Below are 22,542 nucleotides of genomic sequence, written 5' to 3'. Positions count from 1 at the left end.
TGACGATGGACTTGCAGCAAACGATGCCGCTCCCGAAATTATCGACATCTAAAGCTTTCTACCTACGCCAGATGTGGTTGTATAATTTTGGGATTCACACTATAACATCTGCAGGACATCAATCGTACTTTTTTACGTGGACGGAAGATCAAGCTAATAGAGGAAGCATAGAAATAGGTAGCTGCTTGATGAGATTCGCTGAACTGTTCAAAGATGCACATGGCGAGCAATTCACCCACCTTATCATTTGGTCGGACTCATGTGCCGGACAAAATAAAAATTTTAACATCATTACTTTGTACCAGTACTTAGTGATGAAAGGCATATTCCAAGTTATAGACCACAAGTTTCCAGAGGTGGGGCATTCGTATTTGGACTCTGATAGAGATTTTGGGCGCATTGAACGAAAAATGAGACTAGTGGAGAACATCTATGTTCCAGATCAATACCGCGAAATTATACTAAAGGCAAGTGCTAAAACCTCTATCTGTATTGATATGAAACCATACTTTTTGGATCTTGAAATACTGGTGCAACGTCTGCATTTAACTAACAAAAAGAAGAACACTTTAGAACAACAAGTTAAATTTAGAGATCAAGTTAAATGGATAAGAGTGAATGAATATGGATCATATTTTTATAAAGAGACTCTGGATGAAGAAGAACCTTTTCAAAAGGTTAACATTTTGAAAGCGGCCCACAAACTTGTTGAACCACAACATGTAAATTTAACAAGGGTTCAAGGAAATAGAGGAAGCCTTTCAAACGAAAAGATAGGGAACTTAAAAGAGCAAGTAAAGTTTGTTAAGGAAGAGTATCGCTGGTACTATGAAAAAATTTTTGACAAACACGAGAAATCCCATACCACGGAAAAATCTAAGAAAAAGGCCAGAAAGACAAACTAATCTATATATTTAATCTTAACTTTTATTGTTTTCTTTAAAAATTGGCAGAATAAAATTTTTCGTTTACACAATATATGTATTACTTTTCTCCATGTCTAAATAAGTGTGACTAATATTGGATAAAGGTGTCATGTACAAAATTACCCTTTAAAATAGAAATAAATAAAAAAAATTCATATTTGATTGAAGCCTAAAAGATATATTCCTGAATGCGACACGTATTGAGGTAAGCCGGATTTTGTCTTGCAATCATAAAAAAGTACCAAGTTAAAAACTTTAACTTTAATTTTCTCAACTTTATCTCAATGTTACATGACACCTTTATCCACTTAACGCTTCAATAATCCGCCCAAATGCGAAAATGAACGCTGGTCCAATAATAGCAGAACCCAAATTGCCAACTAATAATTCCAGCTTCAAAAGGAGCCTTCTTCTTAAATAATCCTCACGATGAGTTGGATAAATTTTAATTAGAATACAGCTAACCACACTTCAATCTTGCACGAGAGTTGCAACAGGAAGAGAAGAAGACTTTCACTTTTTCTGGGGAAATGTATAAAAGCGGGGTTCCCCTAATCAATCTCAGGTGACCCAAATATTTAAAAACTTTAAAGATTCCAACTTTGAATTGCAGGACAAGGAGAAAAACATACATAGAAGGGGATAAGCAGTGATAACATTTAAATGTCACAATGCAATGAATATGCTGTCACGGAGTGAAAATTAAGCGCAAGGAAAATTAGAACGTTAAAGCCTGAAATACAATCTCAAAAAAACTACTGAATTCTTAACCAAATAAGCAATTTATACGGTTTCGAAAAAAACCGTCACAAAATGTAATCAATCATAATCAAATAATATAAATGCAATTAATAACAAAATTCGACGTCAACATTAGCTACAGATACAGACTGTTGCTCTTATGAATGAAAAACGTAAGATGCAGACGCTGACTAATACTGATAAAAGCTTAAATTGTAACACGATCTGAAAGATAACTTACCGTTACCATTGTCAAGTAGGTGTGCGTCGAACTAAATATTTTGCTGAATACGATATACTTTCAGAACATAAAGGGTGCGGTCGAAAACTTACTACGTAAAAATACAGCAAAGCTAGCAGCGTAACCGCAGTAAAGGGGTTTTTTATTTGCTTTTACTGATATTACAATTTGTACGTTTTGAAATTTAGACCAGCTTTCAGTAAACTGTGCATTTGTGATCTTACCATAACCTTCAATATCTATCATTCATCATTCACTTTCTATTTCTATTCATGAAAATGGATACGAATGTTTTAAAAATTGTGGTAATAAATAATTTATTAGAAATCATAGATGATTCTAGTAGTTCAGATGAAGAGCTTTTTGCAATTACCGCAAATACACGGTACAAGAGAAAGGAAGCTACTCCTAGAATTGAAAATTATGTGGAAAATGTGGTACACTTATATGGAGATTCACAATTTCAATCACATTTTAGGTAAGAGAATTACATCTCCGATAGCAAAAGCCAGAACCGGTTGGTGTGCCATTATTCTTATTTTGTATAAAGTAGCTATTGATTTATTGATGTTTTTACATTTACAGAATGCAAAGGAGAACCTTTGAAGTTATTTTAGAATTAATAGCGGACAAAATTAGAGAAAGAACGGTAAAACCAGGACGACCTGCGATACCAGCTGAAAAGCAACTTCTTATAACGTTATGGGTTCTGGGAACTCCCGATTCTTATAGGTTGGACATGTTGATATGATAAATTTATATACTCATGCTAACCTATTTTAGATCAGTATGTGATCGTTTCGGTGTTGGGAAAGCTACTGCAATAGTATGTGTGAGGAACGTAGTTAGAATTTTGTACAACTATTCACACAGTTTCATTATGTGGCCAACAACTGAAAAAATTACTGCAAGTGTAGCAGCATTTAAAAATATGTCTGGTTTTCCAGGTGTAATCGGTGCAATTGACGGCACACACATCTCAATTACAGCTCCAAAAGAGCATCCAGAGGCATATGTGAACCGAAAAGGAATACATTCGATACAATTACAGGTTGTTGCATATTTGGCTACAAAGCAATATAATAGATATTTTCCAGGGTGTCTGTGATGAAAAAGGAATGTTTATACACTGCTATGCAGGGTATCCTGGTGCAGTGCATGACCAAAGGGTTTTTATGAAATCCGAAGTAGCAGAGTATTTAAAGAGTGCTGCCAAATTTCCTGGTGATGTACACTTACTAGGAGATGCTGCGTATATGTTGCATACGCATATGATGGTGCCTTACAAAGACAATGGTCACCTAACTCGAGCTCAAAAAAACTACAATTATTGTCACTCGTCCACCAGAATGGTAATTGAAAGATCATTTGGACTTCTTAAGGGAAGAATGAGAAGATTATTAGATAATCTTCCCATGATCAGAACTGACCTTATTCCACAATACATTATTGCATGCTGTGTTATACATAATATTTGCCTTTTAAAAAATGATCAGTTTCAACCTTTAGCGTTGCATACATCCGATAAGAATAACACTCAATGTGGAGTTAATGGCAATGTAGATACAAACGAAAAGGCATTGGCTAAACAAAAACGTGATGCAATTGCTGCTGCATTACCTACCCGTGAAGACATATGACATTTGACAATATAACAATACTCTTATGCACTGTAAAACATCAAAACACTTTTATTATAATAAATATCTACAAATTTTTCATTTTTATTTTGCAATTTGTTCGACCAAGAGTTTTAATAAAGCAATTGCTTCCGAGCTTTTGGCCATTCTTTCACTGTGGTGTCTTTCCCGGTCCTCTCGAATTTTCGTAAGAATGTCGACTACTTTTTTTGAGTTGGTCTCTAAATAATAAGATATGAATAATTTACATGTAAACAATAAGCACCTACTTTGGGGTGTGTTTGATAGACTAGGTCTTGTCGGTGTAGAAGGCATCGTCGCAGGCAAGTTAAGTGATGGTTCTGGGTTTTGAGAAGAGGATGCTGTTGCTACAGGTTCAACCCACGGTTTATTGCCAAATAGTTCATCCATTTTCTAAAATATCACTAAACTACATAGTATAAGAATAAACTGTACATACTTCTGTGTAAATCCACTCCTTTCTATCGTTGCCTGAAGTGTTATTGTAGTCCTTAATTTTTTTGTATTGTCGCTTAAGGGTAGCAAGTTTTGTTTGGCACTGCTTTGCTGTTACATTATATCCCTTTTTATTAATTAAAGAAGCAATCTGCTCCCAAAACAGTTTCTGTTTTATTTTACCCTTTACCAACAAATCTGATTTTGTATGATATACATCCAGCAATAATAATATTCCCTCGTGTGACCAACGGCCAGAAATATCTACAATTTACGAAAAGTATTACTTCAATATAGAATACATTTTACAATACCTTCTGTATTTTCCGAATCATTTTCATTAATCGGTATCGATAGATTGTCACTTGATGGGGACAACGGATTGTTACTGGCTGGGGACAACAGTAGATTGTCACTTGATGGGGACAACAGTACGTCTTCACTGTCATTCGGTAATTCCTGTGAACAGTTAATTCCTAATGTTTCAGTATCAGTATCCAATGATTGGCGTGTTGGATTCTTATTCCCGGGAACAGTAGAAGAGGCTTTACTGTTAATTATTGCATGTTGTAAAAGTACTGTTGCAAATGTGACATCTAAAAAAGTAAATTACAAACACATTTTAGGAATTTCAAAGTAATTTGAAGCATATTACCATTAACGGCCTTATTGTAATCCTCTTCATTCAGGAACAACTTAAATTCTTTATTAGTATCAGCATCAATTAAGGTTAACTCCATTTTAAACTGATCAGCTGTTTTGTTTACTGTCGTTTTACCACCTATTTTCGAGAAGCATTTACAGTAAAAGGTGTAAAAATTGACGCATGCGTACTTTAAATTATTCACTAAAGTTGAAGTAAATGTAGTAAGCGTCAGTAAATTTATGACCACTTATTTATGTATTCTCGGCAAACAATGCATTTGCAGTAAGTTTTCGACCGCACCCAAAGTAATTGAAAGTCGTAATAACAGCTGAATTTACGGAAGCTCTGGGTGCCACTAAACAATTTAAAATAAGCGTAAATGGCGAGATGTGAACTTGCAATTGCGAAGTTGCAGTTGCGAGATGTTTAGACATGAAGTAAACAGCGCTGAACGCATCAGTTTTTCCGACAAACTTGGTGTTTTAGTTATTCGGCGTGTCGTGTGTCTAAGCTGGTTCTGCAAACCTGTGATGGTAAGGACCCTACCGCCTTAATATTTTTCATTCATATAATATTTTGGGAACTGATACCCGTCATTAAAAAGCCTACAGGCACACAGCGGAAATCGATAAACGCTAAGGCCTCCGTTATTTTACTGTACGCGCGCAATATTCTATTACTTGACTTTATCGTTTACCCTGTTCCAACATTTTCCCGTTATTTTTAAAAGGAGTATTCTTACAGCAAGCATGGATAACCCACTAAGAAATCTAATTGAAGGTTACTTCTTGGAAGGATTGCGATACGAGGAAATTATAGCATTTTTGCTCCTCCGTCATAACATCGTACGATACGTATTTCGAATGTGGCGACATTTTTACAGCTGATTCGACGTTAGGGATACTACAATTTTAAGGTTAGACACTATTCTTTTTTTGTTTACTAGAGTTGTATCCCTAATTATTTAGTGAAAAAAGTGATGGAAGACAAATAAAATTCAAGATTAGGAAACTTTAGCAATGAAGAGGTAGATGCTTTAGTAAACTTCGTAAAAAAAATATAAGCACATAATCGAGTCCAAAAAAGTGATGCTGTGATGTGGAAGGACAAGGAAAAGATGTGGCAACAAATTGCAATAGAGTTTATTGAATTATCCATTAAACCAATTAAGCGTACTGTAAAAAATTTAAAAGGAAAATGGGAAAACTTAAATAAAGGTGCACGAAAAAAATATGCTGCAGAAAAATGTGAACGCTACAAGACTGGTGGTGGTGTTGCAGTGATGCAGTTCCGTGTTCACTGTCACAGGATCATAATTACACAGCGAATGATACTGCAATTACTGAAGGTAATGGGATGTATGATACCAATCAAAATGTATAATTCTTCATACTTGCAGACACTCCTTTCACACCTCCAGAGGCACTTAATTTTGCACCAAATAATGTAGTGATTGATGAAGGTAGTAATGCATGAAGTCTATAAGATTTAATTCACTAATAATTTCAGTTGCAATTTCTTATTGTATGTTTGAGGCCGTACGTGCAAATCAAAAAATAAGCTAATAATGATACATTTGAAATCTGTCGTATTTAAAACGCAACCGGCGAACATAGACGAACTAAGACGGAGAATAATTCAAGAATGTCGAAATATTGCAAAACCAACATTTGAAAAGGTTCGACAAGAGTTTGAGAATAGATTATAACTGGCGATCAAAAATGAGTTGCTGTCAAGTCGGCTTTGGAAGTTCAAGTTAAATACGATTTTCCATGTTTATTTTTTGATTTGCACGATAATTACTAACCTAATGCTATTTGGTATGGTTGGAAAGCATTTTTTCAGAGCTTTCCAATGACGTATCACACATGGGGAGTCACTATTTAAGATTTAAAAGTTGGGGTGGCTAGGGCGCAGGGGGTGTGAGGGGGTGCGTCGCCAACTATGTCATTGTGATTCCCCCTCCGAATTACCGACACGTATTTTGATTTTTTTAAATATCTCGTTTATTTACTAAGATATGGGGGGTGGTAAGTTTTCAAATTGTCACCCTGTATATTGTAAGCGTATACCCAGAATCTCCAATTAAAAAACCATTCCTATATCGCCCCTCTTCAAATTCTGCTTTTATTCGAGAGTTGGCAAAAATTGTTTTATCGGAAGCAGATCCAGGCCATCTTGCTACTATATTAGAAATTTTTAAGTTGGAGTCAGAGACTGTTTGAACATTTAAAGAAAACCAGCCTTTCCTATTACGAAAATGTTCAGCATTATCTCCTCCTGTAGCAATAATAAATATTACATGATATATTTTAACGACAATTACACACCTGGAGAGTGTATCCGTATATGGGTGCAATCAATAGCTCCAACAACATTAGGGAACCTGGCTAAGTTATGAAAGCCATTTGCAACTCTTCGGAAATTTTCATTTGAAGGCATTTTGATGTATTTTCTTGCAATACCAGAAATTACAGATGATACCTTCATAATAATTCTAGAGGTGGTTGATTTATCGATACCCCCAAAATCTGATGCTACAATAATAAAATTGCCTGTGGCATAAAACCTTAGTGTAATTAGTAATTGATGCAGCGGCTGAACAGCATGGTTTCTGCAAGTAAATTTTCATGTAAACACAATGATTATATTAAATGCCTACTGACTGGTTTGTTGGATATTCTAAGTGTTGCCCTGTAGAAGTATCTCGACTGATCCTTTAGATATTCTAAATTCTTGATTGTTCCACATTTCCATATGATTCGGTCTTACTCTAAATGTTGTAATATTTCGAGGCGCTTCATGATATTAAGTCATGAAATATATCATATATGTCCTCAACCATTTTTAACAAATAATAGTGCACTTCCAGAATGTGTCGTGGTTTGTAAAAATCTAATAAAAATACTGCGCTAATCCGTAATCTGGAGTTTAAACGGTACTTCGACCGTGGTTTAAAGTTACTAATGCTTTCTTTACTTTAAACCGTACTTTTACTGTAACTATAACCTATACAACGGTAAAATTTCTAAATCTCTAGTTTAAACTTTAGTTTGTTGGTTAACCAACACCTAAACAACCGGCCGCGGCCCTAAGGGGTCTATTCTGTATGTTGTCGTTAACAAACAACAGCTGTAACCATTGAATACTTATAAATTCAATGCTATAACATACAAGCCTATGAACATTTTCCAAATTGTGTGTTAAAACTATGTTAGTTTGATTTGGATTAATAATGTCAATTTGACAAGTGATGTAATAATCGGAATCCAGTGCCACTATTTAACTTCAATTTATACAAATCGGCGACATATTTACCTTTAATTACATCAGTAGGTAAATTTTCACTGTCAACTACATTATTTGGTAGATAAACAGTTGATGAGAGCAATGCCTGTTTCCATTTTTTTAGCAAATGTGGTGCATCAGCAAATACAAATATTCTCTTTTCATTGAAGGAAAAACTGTTTATTCTTTCAGATCTTGTTACTTTGACACCTAGTTCGGTCCACAATCCTCTGTTATTTCCACCCATATCTGACACGATAGCACAAACATTTAACCCAATCTTCTCTACGGCATCGATTACTCCTAGCACTAGGCTTTTCATATCTGATCCTTGTAGACGGTCCGGTGACATGGCAATCAACTATCTGTTTTAACGGGTATTCAGGCCTCTAAGAGCAACTACTGTTAAGTGGTTTCCAGTTTTAGTTGTGTCTCCCAGTTCACCAAAAAACATCGTCTTCTGTTTATCGAAGTTTACTTTCTCCGGAAATTTTCATTTCATCATAAGTGCGCAATCCCTTTCAAAAGCTGTCATAGATTCAACTTTCATCTTCATGAATTTGTTGCTCTCGTTGGAATGTGTATGGGAGACTTCCTTATGATTGTCACTGGTTCTTCGCTATTAAATCATTGTTAAGTACAAAATTCATATACAAGTATGTTTTCGTACTTTATAATAGCTCTTACGTTGAGTGTCAAGTCTTTTTGGCGGATTAGGTACGTTAAACAGAGTAGGTACCGCAAATGGCATCAGTTTTCTTTTACCATCTTGCCGGTGTGTATATGCTATAGGTACTTATAACGACTCAACGAGTGGCTAGGGCTTGTCGTAAAATAACCACAGATTTGTCGCCATATTGTTGTTTCGAAACGATCCATTGTAGAGTACAGAATAGGGCAAGTCGTTGCCGAATGATAATCGCTGTGTAACGACATCGTTAGGCGCAACGATACATTTACACACGGTATGCTCATTATTTTTCTCAAACGCGTTTTCTACTGCGCATTACGTCACCTGCGAACATGTGGCGCCAAAATTCAAATGTTTACGCCAGGACCGATCTAGTAGTACACATGTCACGCGTGACAGTTTTGCAACTTATAAGTATCTTGTATCTACGAGGTTTAGCGTTAATTTGTTGATAGCTAATTAATCATTAGTGAAATTTCCAAAATGCCAGGTTCTGTAGTGGCTCAATATTCTAATATTCTAATAGAAAAACAAAACGAACGGAAATAAAATACTTTCGATTTCGGAAAATTGAAAACTTTTCTCAAAAATGGATTGTTGCAAGTCGTCGTAATGACAAAATTAACTTGAAAAATGGTGTTACATTAATATTAAGTGGTGTATTTAAGTCTTTCCATTGCTGTTTAATTCCATAGCCTGTATTTGCTCTGAACATGTTGAAGCCAGCCGTTTTGAAGCACCGCTAAGGGAACGATTTCTTAATTAAACCTACTTTTAAAAACAGCGGACATTTGAAACCTGATGCTTTCCCTACTTTAAAACTACCACGTAATAATGAAAATCAAAATAAAATGGAAACGGAAGAGAAATTCCATCTTTTAATAAGGCATTAATTACATAATATTTACTGAAAAAGCCGCACTTCATGTTTAGGGCCAATATTTTTGATTCGAGTTTATTTCATACGATCACCAAATCACAGGAAATACCCGCCGCGACGATCTCTACACAAAATCAGTGTGATTTGTCGATCTAAGAAGCGAAATTTTGCTCTATATTCTGTGGTTTTGTTCGCACGTGACGTCACTCTAGATGCGCAAGAGCATACCGTTGTAAGTGTATCGTGTGTAGGCTATAAATAAGCCCCTAAGCAATACTTAGTCTATCATAGGTAAGCCATCGGCTACTACTTCGTCGTGCTCATAATAGTAAAGCCACAGATCGAGTGCCCTATACACCCAAGTAAGAGACCTAGCACACACCAGGTTGTTAGACAATCGCACCCCGCCCGACACCGAAGGTGGAGGGCTCTTTTAACAAAATATGAAAATGACCGAATGCAGTTTTTACTGACAACATGCTTGAATAAAAAATTATCAGGTTTATTTTGATGCACGAGTGTAATTTAGGGGAATATTTCCCGAACAAGCATTACTTGTCAAACTGACGTTACCTACTTATAAATTATCGGTGTATTGTGAAATTGTCCAAAGGAGTTGCCAGTTGCCATGGATATGGACAGTGCAATTATCGCAGGGCTCTTTCGCTTTCTACAGTGCAATTATCGCTGTAAATGGCATTTATTACATATGAGGGAAATATTCGTCAAGAGAGTTCACATTTCCCGTATCGTATTTTTCGAGTACCCTCTCATCACATGAATCTACAACATCGTCGAAAACCTTCTCGATGTCCTCTACTGGCACGAATGCTAATGCAATGAGGGAATGGAATGAGCTTCTAAGTTCCTGTTCGTCTTTGGTTTGATATGTGGATTGAAGGCCAATCGACTGTAAACGCCGCCATAATATTTGCGAAAAATGGAATAAGCAACCAGAAATAGCAGCTCCTTTAAAACATTCCTTAATTGCTGATATCGCCGCTTTTTCGAAATCGACTGCCACGAAGAGGAGTTCGAGTAACTTATTGTACTGAGTCTTCACTGCTTTTTTAACACAGTTAAATAGTGTTATATAACTCTCCTTGTTTTTGTGCATCATGCAAGCGTAAACACAAGGCAAAAACTTGTCAGTTCCTACAATGCCTGAATGGATGGTATACAGTTGCAAAGTAATCCCAGGAACCGCATCAAAGGTTCCATCCATTATGAAAAATGAATTCTTTGATAGTTGTCGAAGACCATCCAACGATGCGAAAATGAATTGACGGTTGGGATCCCGTATCCATAAGCAACCACTTACGGCCATCTAGCTCTTGATAGGACTCAGGCAGTTCGTTTATGCTTTACACTGTAGCTGGAGAAGGAAAGCTTCTTAGCCTGAATCCTTCTAATGGTTCTTTTTAGGTGTTCTTTGGCGGTTAATTTCGCCATGTGCTGGAATTGTTTTTATAACATGCAAGTATATTTTGGAGGGGTTAATCATCGACTGATCATTCGCCATGCATTTCATCGAATGCTGTATCGACTTAGCTGCTATATCTCCCCAATCAGCGGAATGAGTATGTTGACGTGCTGGACCTTTGAAAACCTGTACAGAAAAAAAAAACCAAATAGTCGGCTTGCAAGTGTACATGATTTTTGATGATACAAGCATGGGATAGGTATCAATCTCTTTCTTTATAACATGCAGAATCAGTATTTGGATGGTGGACAGTAGCCACTAGTGGCAGATTAATCTTATACTTAAAAAACAAAATGGCCGCCGTTGTGCCGTAGATGGTACTGGTTTTTCACGTTTATCTCCCAAAATACAATATTTATGACAAAGTGACCTATTACAAGAAGTATTCAGTATTAAATTCTACACAAAAAATTTTCTAAGGGTATTTTGTGTACGGTTGACTTTTAACATAGAAAGTCGGCTGTGAAATATTAAATTAACTCGGAGCTTGAAATCTCCAATATTGCTCACCAATATCACGTTTTATTACTTTGTGCATGTAATAGACGTATACCTACATTTAAAATTTGGATACTTTCAATATTAAGGTATAATTAGGAATCGTGACGTACATTTTAATAATAATAATAATAATAGTCTTTATTTGGTTTCCATTAAATCAATAAGTCAATCAAAAAAAAAAGTTTAAATCATATTTTTTTTTTAAAAAAAAAGGAAACGGAAAAAAAACGGAAAATAACTACTACTTTTTTGTGTTCAAACTCTAAATTAGCCCCCCAGGCTTCCCCTTCGCTGTGAGAGACCAATTTCCCAAGATACTTCCTTGAGGTTTGCCGGGTGTTGCGCACGTAAAACCTTCCCACACTCAGTAAACCTGAAAGGGGTGCCTTGACTGAATTACTCTCGAAAAGTTCGATTAGCCTGCGGAAAAACTCTGAACTACTTTCAGCGCTTCCTACAAGGGTTCGACCGTCCTAATCATTGGTCATTATTACCAAAGGTATTGCGTATTGGTTGGCAAGGGGGTTCTTGGAGAAGTCCCTTTAGTCACCGCGAAACTTAAAGCCGCTTCGAGTTACCTTACGCTTGTTTAGTTAGTTGTGAGAATAGAGGAAGAATTTAACTATTTTTATTTTACATTAAATATCCATTAGTGGCGCAAATTTTGTTTTCTTTCCTTTTTTTATTGCGGCAATACCCTTCCTGTAGGTCCGGCAGGAGAGTCACTAGGAATAAGGACCTGGCGCCTCCCGAGCATCCATTTAGCGTTCGTTCTGAACCACCACGCCCGCGCGAGAGTTAGCCGCGGGACGTAAGTTACCTCGCCGCAATTGCCGACAGCATAAATAGGTAACAAACTTAAAACGATTTCTAACGGGGGCGAAAAGAAATCAAGTCGTAGTTTCTATGTCTAAAGAAAATAAGAGTGCTTCCGTGGTTAAAAATCAACTAGCATCAGAATACATGGAATTAGGAAAATGAACCTGCTGATTTACCGAATCTGTCGACCTTAAGAGTTGCAAAACAGATATTTGAAGAGTACCCGTTTGCACGATGATACTCTAGTTACTTTATTTTATTATAAGCAGGAGCAAAGTTTATCGTGTTCTATAAGAAATATTGGTTATTCTCCGTTCTTTGTTTATTACTGGAAAAATTCAGATGTATACGTATTTAGGAATTTCTGTAATAGTATATTAAGATACAAGTGTATAATCAAGTCTTTAAAGCACGCGCAACGAGTTTAAGGGCACGACGCAAAGCGGAGTGCCTTTAACGTTGCAAGTGCCTTAAAGACCAATTATACACGTGTATCTTATAGTATTTTTTATTATACCTGCAGTATAATTTAAAAATAGGAAATACAATGAAGTGATATTGACGTTATACTCGAATACATGTCTAATTAAGTGGGCTGGGTGTTCGTAATTTCACGATTGCCATGGAAATGTCACTTGACGTTTGCTTATAAAAATCATCGTCTTTGTGAATTAAACAATTTCCGTTGAAAACGATAATACACCGTCCATTAAAACGATTGTTGTAAAATCTAAACAAACGTTGGTAGGTGTAAAATCCAACTCCAGTAAAGCCTATTATAAAGAATATGAAAAGTTGTTTCCATGGATGAATAGGAAGTTACTTACGAATACAGTATTAAATGCATCCATAATGCTGACATATATGAAGGAAATGTCAAAGGTATTTAAATCTTCTATATTTTGGTGCATTCATTCAATTTATAGTGGCATTCTCAGACACAGAGGGGCCGGCCCGTGTGGCGCAGTTCAGTTGAAGCTGGACTGTGGTGCTAGGGTCCCTGGTTCGAATCCGGGTTCGGGCATGGATATTTGTAAATGTATAGTGGGTTGGGTTGGTAGAGCAGCCTTGGCTGAAACCCCGCCCACTCAAAAATAAAGGCAAAATAAATGAATAAATAAATAAATAAATAAACAACTCTAATGGTCGACAACTTTGTGAAATTAAAAAAATTGGTTAAAAAACAGACTAGCTACTGGTACGGTGGAACTAGATCTCAGAATCGATCAAACTATTGGCCACGAGAAAAGAGAAACTGATGATGAAAATTAACCTGAGCACCAGACTGTAAAAGACAACCGCTTTGCAAATTGGGTATCGGACAAATATTGCAGCAGATCCTAATGAAGAAGGCGATCGCGGAAACCAACAAACAAGTTTTGCCCGAATTTGCAAAAGACGTTTTACCACTGGCCCCGACACTACCTCTTTGGACCGCAATTATGAAGAATGTGTACCCGTATGCTCCTAAGATTGGGTCTTCAGCTAGTGTGGAGAGTACTTTTAACCACATTAAACAGAATTTTTCAAACCAAAAACTACCCCTGCGAGCAGACGAATTTGTCAAAATTCACATTGAAAGTTTAGATGGCGAAACGAAAATTATAACTGCAGCGAAACAAAGGAATTTGGATTTAGTTGCGCAGGTAAGATTTGTACTTGACATTTTAGTAGGTACTGCTCGCAAAGTTTCAACATGTGATTGTCGGATGAATAAAATTTTAAACCATAAAATGCCATCTCTATAGTTTGAACCAATTTGGCAAACCAAGGCAAAATCCTTCAAAAATTAACTTTTTGCAAATTTCTTTAAATCCGGTTTTTAAAAAAATTGTCTTGCATACATGCATAATGTAGTTAAAAATTTTTATTTTGGAAAATACATACTTTACATAATATATTTATTAATACCTACATACAACATCTCCGATTCATATACATAGTTTGTCTCATTCACTAGTTAACACAACTTTTTAAAATTGTTTATAAAATTGAATACTTTTCATCTGGTGGCGGTAACTTGCTTAGCTTTTGATCCTGCGCCTGGGTGAATTTTTAGCAGCATTCTCTGCAGTAGTTTTAACGATGTCGAATACGTTTTGGGATATTCTAGGTTAAATATAAATATAAGGAAAATGCTACTTTTAGGGCATCTAGGAAAGAACCGTACCCGTCTGGATTAACAGATTGTTTTTCCATATATACGACTATACGTAGAATTCTGATCCTTTTTCGCCGCCTCCAGCTGCCGTTCTAACTCAGTCGTCTTCATCCTTGCCTCCAGCAGCTTGGCCCGGTGTACTGGCTCCATGTGTTTTAGGCTGCTGTAGGTGGTTAGGGCCAGCTCCCTGAGAGTCTTCGGTTGCAGCGACCCCCCCTCTTGTTGTGACGGCTGTTGTTGTGGTAGTCTTTCGGGGCGGTACCCCTCCTCACTTGAATCACAGTTTTTAGCTGGGTGCTGAGGTGTTCGCACGATGTTTTAAACGACAATGAATTGCCTCTTGTGGCAGTGGCGTGCGCATATAGTCAAAGAAAAAAAACAAGAAAGTAAAAAATCGCCGTCGCGTGTGGAGTAAGGGGTGGCTTTTAAAACGGCAAACATTTTCACACATCAACCTACTAGAGGAACTTAAATTGGAACCAGATGATTCGCGTAATTATCTCAGGATGGATGAAGATACGTATACAGAACTCTTGAATCTAGTTACACCATTAATAAAACGTCAAGATACAGTCATGAGAACTGCAATAACTGCACATGAACGGTTAACTGCACCGCTCAGATTTTTAGCTACTGGGCGAAACTACCAAGACCTACAATTTTTCACTTATAATATCTCCCCAAGCATTGAGTCAAATCATTCCTGAAACATGTGAAGCCATTTATAAAGTGCTACAAAAGAAATACATGAAGGTAAGAGAAAAATGGGAATTTATTGTTAATTCGTTTATTCACACTCACTAGAAAGGAACATAAAACATTTTATTATACATTTTAGAAAAAAGCATAACATAAAAGTAACTTAGACCATCGAAAGTAATCGAAAATGGAAAGAATTCTTATTATTGAAAAATAAACAAAACAACAGTAAAAACATACATATTTTATACCTACATTATAAAATATATGTACGGTATGAGTTAAGAATCATTATGAACCTCATGTGACGGATTGTAACCCGCATTATAAGTAGCACTATTAGAAGGTCTTTGTAAATTATGTAATTGGTAATTACTGTTTGCTGCTGGTGGATACCAATTATTAGATTGTGGTTGTAATTGTATCGGTTGCAAATCTATTAACACGTGAGGAACTGCACTGTTTTCCGATGTAATTTTTGTATACCTACTTATTGAGCTCCCCAAGCTCTGCTTGGAACAGCACATCGTTGATTAGTTTTTCCGCATATACGTTACTCTCCCTTGGCAGTCGACGTCGCTTAAACGCAATGTTTTTTCCGATTATGGTAAATTTTTAATTGAAAACGTATATGCATAAAATAAGCAGAACAAGACTTTCCTATTAATGTTGGATTTCCTTTTAGGACCCTTGTTGTTACAGTATTGCTTAATTTATGACGCGTTGGATCTTGATATAAATTTCATTCCTTCAAATTGTTTAAAAAAAACGGTGTTCTGTAGAAATCTCTGCAGATGGATTTTCACAAAACCTTAAAATGGCACTAACATCTTCTTATAACGTTTCACCAATCCGATTATGTGAGAGGCAATTATATTATATAACACGTCTTCGTCTTCGTAATGCCCACGATCTTCGTGTCGACTCCCGTCATATCGACCTGCCTAACTCTCCTTAGGATGTCCTCCATCCCGTTCCCCCCTTTAAGCTTTATCAGGACTGCCTCCGATCTCGGTCGCCGTCTTATGCTCGCCGCCGCCGCCGACGAAGTCCCCTCGCTATCGCTGCCTCTAGGTTTACTCTTTCCCTTTCTCTTTTTCTCAACCAGGGTCCAGTCCCTTTCCGTTCCCGTTTCCTCCGAATCTCCGCCCGTGGAAGCCCTGTTTACCAGTTTCGATCTCCTCTGCCTCGCCTTGTTGATCTCCCTCACGGCCTTAGTTGTCTTCTCCTCCTCTGACTCGGTCATCGTCTCGCGTATTTCTACCCGCTTACTCTTAGCCATTCCACTGGATCCCGCCGTTGGAGCCGCCGTCGCCTCCGCGTATGTTGCACGAGGGCTTGTCTGTACCTCGATGTCCTGGGTTGCTTTGATCGGTCTCGTGGTTCCCTGGGCCGCGACTTTCATCTGAGGTATCATTACCACCGCAGTCTTCCCCTGCACCGCTGCCACCTTTAACGCCCGCACATACGCACTCCACTTCCTCTCAATGAGAGCCCTATGGTTCTCCAACGCCCTAAACCTGGCGTCGATCTTCCTTATTGTCTCCTTCAACTTGGTGTGGGTGTTCGTCGAGGCTCGTATAAACTGAATGGCTTCGTCTATAGCCAGCCTAGTTTCACCTCCCATCAGGGTCTCCTCCGTCTGTAGCTTCCTGATGTCCCCCAGGTCACTAACCGCCGACTTGGGAGATACCAGCACCGTATCCTCCCCCTCATCAGTCCTCCGTCTGAGCTTCTTAGGCCTAGACTTCTCCTCCCACACTTCTTCCTCCGTCGAGGAGCTGTCGTTCCTCTTCCTACTCTCCGTTCTCCTCCCCCTTTGTATCGTCGCACCATACGGGGTCTCCGGAACCACCTCATCCATCCGAGAGTTCGCTCCCGGGCGTACAGATAACTCCTCTGCACCGGATCCTTCCTTCCTGCTTACAGACAGTACTGGTGACCTCATAAGCCTGGGTCTGCCGGCCATGGGCGTCCCATACCTCTCGTCTGCGTCCGACATTATCACTCACTCCGCGCACTCGCAAACTACCCTACTATGTCCACTAAACCCTTGTCTGTAATCCTAAGCTAAACTTAAACTAAGCTACTATATTACACAACACTATGTCCTATCACTTGCCCCCTATTACGCGCAGGGGTAGTTCACACCCCCCCGAGTGGGGTGTCAAAAGACGCCGCTAAGCACCACTAACCCGACGCCGTTATTCCCGCCTCGATCCTATCAACCGTTCCGCCTATATTGGCCTATCAGTCCTCCTCTTAACGGGAGCTGATAGGACTGTCACTTCCGCACGCACGACCCGATAAGGTTCGTTCTAGCCTCCACCACTCTGGCACACTATGGGCTTTCCACCGACCCCTTTCCCGAGCGTGCTACCCTTCTACTTCCGCACCCTGCTACCACGTGCAGGCACTTGCACCCCGCGCGCAGGGGTTGAACCCACCCCCTCGAGTCTGGTGTCTATACACTCGCCTTTTCCACCCGATTCAAACGCCACCGGTCCCGACCGGCTATCGCACCCCATTCCGCCCCTGTCGACCTATCAGTCGCTATCGCCTGGAAAGTGATAGGTCGGCAGCGCCCGAGGGCGTGGGCCGATAAGGGCGACCCGGTGCGGGTTACGTTCCTAAACCTAAGGCCTACCTTTTGGTACCACTCGCAACCTTATCGGATAGCTCCCTTGGAATTTGGCAACCACGCGGTCTCCTTATCTCCGACCAAAAACACGCAAAACTTCAAAAAATCGTATCTCCGCTGTTTACCAGCCGATTTACTCCATTCTTGCACTAAAAAATTCGTCTTTTTAGCGCGCTTCCACCGACACTACACACAAAATTATCGCACTGCAACTTCCGCGTTTCTCAATTTCTATATATATATATATATATATATATATATATATATATATATATATATATATATAATATAAAAATATTTTGTTCTTGTACGGTTGAGGTATTAACAGCATCTATGTATGCATTTATTGAATTGCATTCATACTTTTTCTGATCCAATTTAATTTTCTTTTTCTCGGGGCTTGCGAATGTGAACATTTTATTCAAATTATGTTAAAAAAATTCTGGTCCATTTTCTCTTTTTCCATCCACAAAGTGGCAGCCACATAAAAATGCACCAGTGTAGTGTAATAATATGAGGTTGTTAAACTGTATGATTGTGTAAAAGTCAATATCCAGGATATACGCCGATATGTAATGAAATTGGCTATTACAGCAATGTAGACAAGGTAAGTAGCGAGGATGGCAAACTCGCAGACATTAACTTGACAGGTCATCGGGTTTGACGACGATTGCTAATAAGGAGTGTATAAAACTTGCATCGAACCAATGAAGTTGGAAATAAATTCTCTTTCCCAAATGCCTTATCACTAAATAATCCCTACCCCACATGGCGATCCTGCCACCCAAATCGAAGCCTGCCACCCAAAACGAAGCTCATGAGCAGTTAAAAATATTTTAGATAAATTAAGTTAAATAGTACGTACAGTGAACGATGTGCAACTCCCAAGTCAACAGGAGAAGAGAGGAAATAATTAATGAAACAGCAGGGTTGGGAAAAAATGATCTGAAGAAGAGCGAAATCGGCAAAGGATTAGGTGATCCCGGATTCCCACCCCGGCCATCCACACCATCGAGGACCACGAAAAAGGAGCACCGCTAAGTGATTCGCGAACGCGTGTGTGAAAATAAGTGTAGAAATAATGCGGAAGTTTGCGAGGTGCGAAAAAGATGACTTTAGAGAGAGCAGTAGAATCCTTTGGATCTGAGGAGAAACATTTTTTAGGTAATTTACATAAGGACAATGAGGATTGCAGGAAGGATCTTGCCGTTATTAACAGTAAGTTAGAAAAATTAAGTACCTTTCATGTTAATTATGATACTATTTTATGCGAAATCAATAAGTTAAGAGGATGAAAGCACTGCATTATTATATAGGTAACATTTATTTGTCATAAAAAATAAACTTGAGGCATGTAGTAATATTTTAGTTCAACGTCAATATCAAATTCAAAGTAATAGTAATATTGATATTCCTCAACGCAACGCAGAATTGATGGAAACTTTTAACTTTAAAACTGCATCCAGCTTACTTTCAAAATTAACTGATGTTCATAAGTTAATGCGACAAAAACAAAATAATTTGTTTTAGACGCAGATGCGCGGAGTCTGTTTCGTGCAGACTGTGGAATATTCTCATAGAATTGTTTTTGACGCTAATAAAAAACGCGCGTCGGATCATCCAACGCCCGTTCAAATTCGCTCGTAGCGAACTTCGCTGCTGCTTGCAGCACAAAGCGAATTAGCTTGGAGCGTGGCCCTCGGAAAAGAGTTGCAATTAATGAAACCACAAGTAACCATTGGCGAAATGAAAACCAAATTTCTCTCCTTAAAAACTACATCTTTGGTAGAATATCGTAAACAACAACGATCACATTGTTCTGGCGCAGGGGAGGATGTAAGTGTTCGTTGAAACCCAAGCTTCTCTTTTAAATAACAACATTTTTCTACAGGGTTATACTCCAAGCCTCTGGTACTATGACAAAATTAAATTTGTGTTAGAACATCAAACACCTCGTCAATCCTATGATAGTTACGTAAGTATTCCTATTTGCGTGACACTGTTAATAATAATTGTCTTAACAGAGTCCCGATGATGTATCATCAGAATCACAAGCGTCAATCATAGATGATGATGCGCAAGATACAATAGCAGAAGAAATAGATCAAACACAAGTAAACATTCTTTCTTTCTTTCTTTTTTATAAACTTTCTATTGTAGGATAAGGATAATACATTCAGAGAAACGTATGAGATTGATGAAGATGAGACGTTGAATTTACTTACCCGTACCCCTAAAAGACCAGCACCTACAGTATAGGTCCGTTCGTCATCAAAAAATAAAAGAAAAGAGCAACCAGAAATACTGAGCAAGGTTGTAGGGACAATGGACAACCTGACTAACGTTATAGCAGATAAACGAAGATTGAAAAAAGAAGAAACAAAGTCAAAGCATAGTATTTTTGCAAGCTTTGTAGCATCAAAGCTTTGTGAAATGAATGAAGACATTGCAGCTGAAGTAGAGGAAGAAATTACTAAACTTCTATTCAAAAGAGTAAAACAATCAAAAAAACATGTTTCAAATTTTTAAGTTGTAATATAATTCCAATAAATATCCATTTTCATTGCTACATGTTATGTTTCATAATTTTGTTGGTAGTGTTGCCACTCCCTCGCGCCTACAGTATTAAAAAAATTTTAAATTCGTCATGAATATCTCGTGCTAGGGTACTGCTTCTGTTTCCTGATAATCTACAATTAATAGGCTCGATATTGACCTCATTATGAACAACACCCTCGGAAGTGATGTATGCAGGATTGTGACTAGCTAAAAAATTATGCAAAATAGCACACGATAGAGTAATTAATTCTACTTTATCCACAGATAAATTTATAGGGTTAAGCAAAACTCTGAAGCGATTTGCTAGTATACCGAATGCGCTCTCAAGCATTCGGCGAGCTCATGCCTTTTCCCTCCTGTCTTTTCATAATCCATTTCCTTGTGTTTCGCCACTTTATAGGTGTGTGAATATGGTCAGCAATTGTACTACTTACTGCAATAAACAAAGCAGCAGCAGCTGATTTAACCCCTAGGTCGCTATCGCTATTATCTGACATTTTTTTAATGAAATATAATCCAACACTTTTACAAGGATAACAACAGCTGATCCATTTGACATTAGACTTGAATCTTAGTTGTACCAACCTTTCTTCATAAATATTACTGACTACGATATTCAGTGCGCATGTTTTCATTTAAAAACTGGGCAGAATTTGGCCGGTGTTGCATACAGCGATGATACTGGGCAACGTGACACGCATTCAAAAAACTGTTCAGATAGAAAATGTACAAAATATTGTACATTATTATTGTATCGTTACAAACGGGCCTAACAGAACAAAATGGTTGCATTGGTAGTCATTTACTAACCAAGACTGAATTGAATTGAAGAATTTTAGGTGTAAGATTAATTGAAAATTTAGAACTATTTTTTCCCAAACTGAAAGAAGGACGTTATGATAGGAGGTGACAGGACTTGCGTTATGTAGGAAGTTGTTCAAAAAACGTATTTGTGACCTTCTTTTTCTTTTTGGTGTAGGGTTGCGATAATAAAAAAGTGTAGATTGTGCTGAGGGCATTGATGTCCGTTTTCTCGTTAACACAAATCTCCATGTTGTTCTGGATGTGGCACATTTCCAAGAATCTTCTTTTGTAGGTATTGGTTTCATTTGCTAAGACGGTAAATTTGTGAAAGTTGAAGATGTGGCCTGTGAGATGTGAATAATTACTCAGCGCATCGCTTTTGTGAGATGAGATCCAAAAGCGGCACTAACAATAGGTATACGATCGTTGTTAATGGTGATGGAAGGGATAGTCAAATTATTTGCGTCTCTACCAAAAACAATAACTTGGGATTTTGATGGATTTAAAAGCAAAGCATGGCGAGTACAAACGTTATATATGGAACTCAAATCTTCATTTAATTTAGAAATGGCATTATGTACGTTATTAATATGAAAAGATAAGTATACCTGCATGTCATCGGCATACATATCTGGGGCTTGGTTCTAAAAGGGCCAATGTCAATTATTTTGCATATTGGCCTATACGTACTACGGAACTACATTCCAGCTAAATTTATATGTGTAAAAAGGGCCAATGTCTATATGCAATAGGAAAACAGATACAAAGTACTAAAAGGCCAAAGTTGTTTTGTGATAGAACAGATTTCTTGTAGTAAAAAGGGCCAATGTAGACATAGGCCCGGATACGAACAATTACTTTTGCTTCTAAATGGGCCAAAGTTGACATTGGCCTTTTTATCATAAAACTTTACCGCATGATGGCGTCACAGATCGCGTACATTGGCCGATTGACAACCTATACTTAACCTAGAATTCGTTTATTGCAAGTTGCAACAGAGGCTTTTATTCCGGGCTTCGGTCGATTTTATGCGTGCAAGTATGTTGTCTCGTGGTAAACAATTAGTGAAAATGCGTTGTGAGGCAGAAATGTCAAGTAAAGGGAAGATTTGTGATGAAATTATAATTTAGGCTGGACGGATTGGTAATTGCTTACACCTAAGAATTACAATTAGCAGTACCATTTTTATTACAGAATCCATGAATAATACCGTCTATACTCGTAATCCTGACACTCATTCAGAGAGAGCAGAGGATAGAAAAGCATCAGGTAACCCCTCTGGTTTATGTTGAGAACTACGGTAAGTAACATTGTAGAGTTTTGGTTTTGAGAAATGCAGATTCTAGTAACGGTACTGTACCTAAAA

At 37.8% G+C, this 22,542-nt stretch overlaps 4 protein-coding genes across 7 annotated transcripts; 2 read left to right on the top strand and 2 right to left on the bottom strand.

Moving 5' to 3' along the window:
• Positions 1 to 1,988: 1,988 nt before the first annotated feature.
• Positions 1,989 to 3,629, top strand: LOC116159075 (putative nuclease HARBI1). Its single transcript, XM_031471971.1, has 4 exons — positions 1,989 to 2,386; positions 2,494 to 2,640; positions 2,692 to 2,959; positions 3,006 to 3,629. The coding sequence occupies exons 1-4, from the start codon at positions 2,181 to 2,183 to the stop codon at positions 3,546 to 3,548; spliced, it is 1,164 nt and encodes a 387-aa protein (XP_031327831.1). The 5' UTR covers positions 1,989 to 2,180; the 3' UTR covers positions 3,549 to 3,629.
• Positions 3,155 to 4,999, bottom strand: LOC116159076 (trihelix transcription factor GTL1-like). Of its 3 annotated transcripts, none has more exons than XM_031471974.1 (5): positions 4,839 to 4,999; positions 4,660 to 4,785; positions 4,319 to 4,600; positions 4,009 to 4,268; positions 3,155 to 3,962 (listed from the first exon to the last, which is right to left on the bottom strand). In XM_031471974.1, exons 2-5 carry the CDS (start codon positions 4,742 to 4,744, stop codon positions 3,633 to 3,635), a joined length of 957 nt encoding a protein of 318 aa, XP_031327834.1. In that variant the 5' UTR covers positions 4,745 to 4,785; positions 4,839 to 4,999; the 3' UTR covers positions 3,155 to 3,632. The 3 variants fall into 3 exon arrangements, with proteins under 3 accessions (XP_031327834.1, XP_031327835.1, XP_031327833.1); XM_031471975.1 differs by having other exon boundaries at positions 3,155 to 3,769; positions 3,818 to 3,962; positions 4,660 to 4,949; XM_031471973.1 differs by having other exon boundaries at positions 4,660 to 4,999.
• Positions 5,000 to 5,911: 912 nt separating this feature from the next.
• On the top strand, positions 5,912 to 20,309 carry LOC116159077. Of its 2 annotated transcripts, none has more exons than XM_031471977.1 (5): positions 5,912 to 5,998; positions 19,344 to 19,649; positions 19,705 to 19,788; positions 19,838 to 19,927; positions 19,974 to 20,309. In XM_031471977.1, the coding sequence occupies exons 2-5, from the start codon at positions 19,533 to 19,535 to the stop codon at positions 20,070 to 20,072; spliced, it is 390 nt and encodes a 129-aa protein (XP_031327837.1). In that variant the 5' UTR covers positions 5,912 to 5,998; positions 19,344 to 19,532; the 3' UTR covers positions 20,073 to 20,309. The 2 variants fall into 2 exon arrangements, with proteins under 2 accessions (XP_031327837.1, XP_031327836.1); XM_031471976.1 differs by lacking the exon at positions 5,912 to 5,998 and adding an exon at positions 18,210 to 19,031.
• Positions 10,213 to 10,734, bottom strand: LOC116158726. Its single transcript, XM_031471556.1, has one exon. It carries the CDS (start codon positions 10,732 to 10,734, stop codon positions 10,213 to 10,215), a length of 522 nt encoding a protein of 173 aa, XP_031327416.1.
• Positions 20,310 to 22,542: the final 2,233 nt, after the last annotated feature.

This window comes from Photinus pyralis, unplaced genomic scaffold, assembly GCF_008802855.1.
Source record: "Photinus pyralis isolate 1611_PpyrPB1 unplaced genomic scaffold, Ppyr1.3 Ppyr1.4_LG1, whole genome shotgun sequence".
NCBI lineage: Eukaryota > Metazoa > Arthropoda > Insecta > Coleoptera > Lampyridae > Photinus > Photinus pyralis.
This window is presented reverse-complemented; position numbering and strand designations above follow the sequence as displayed.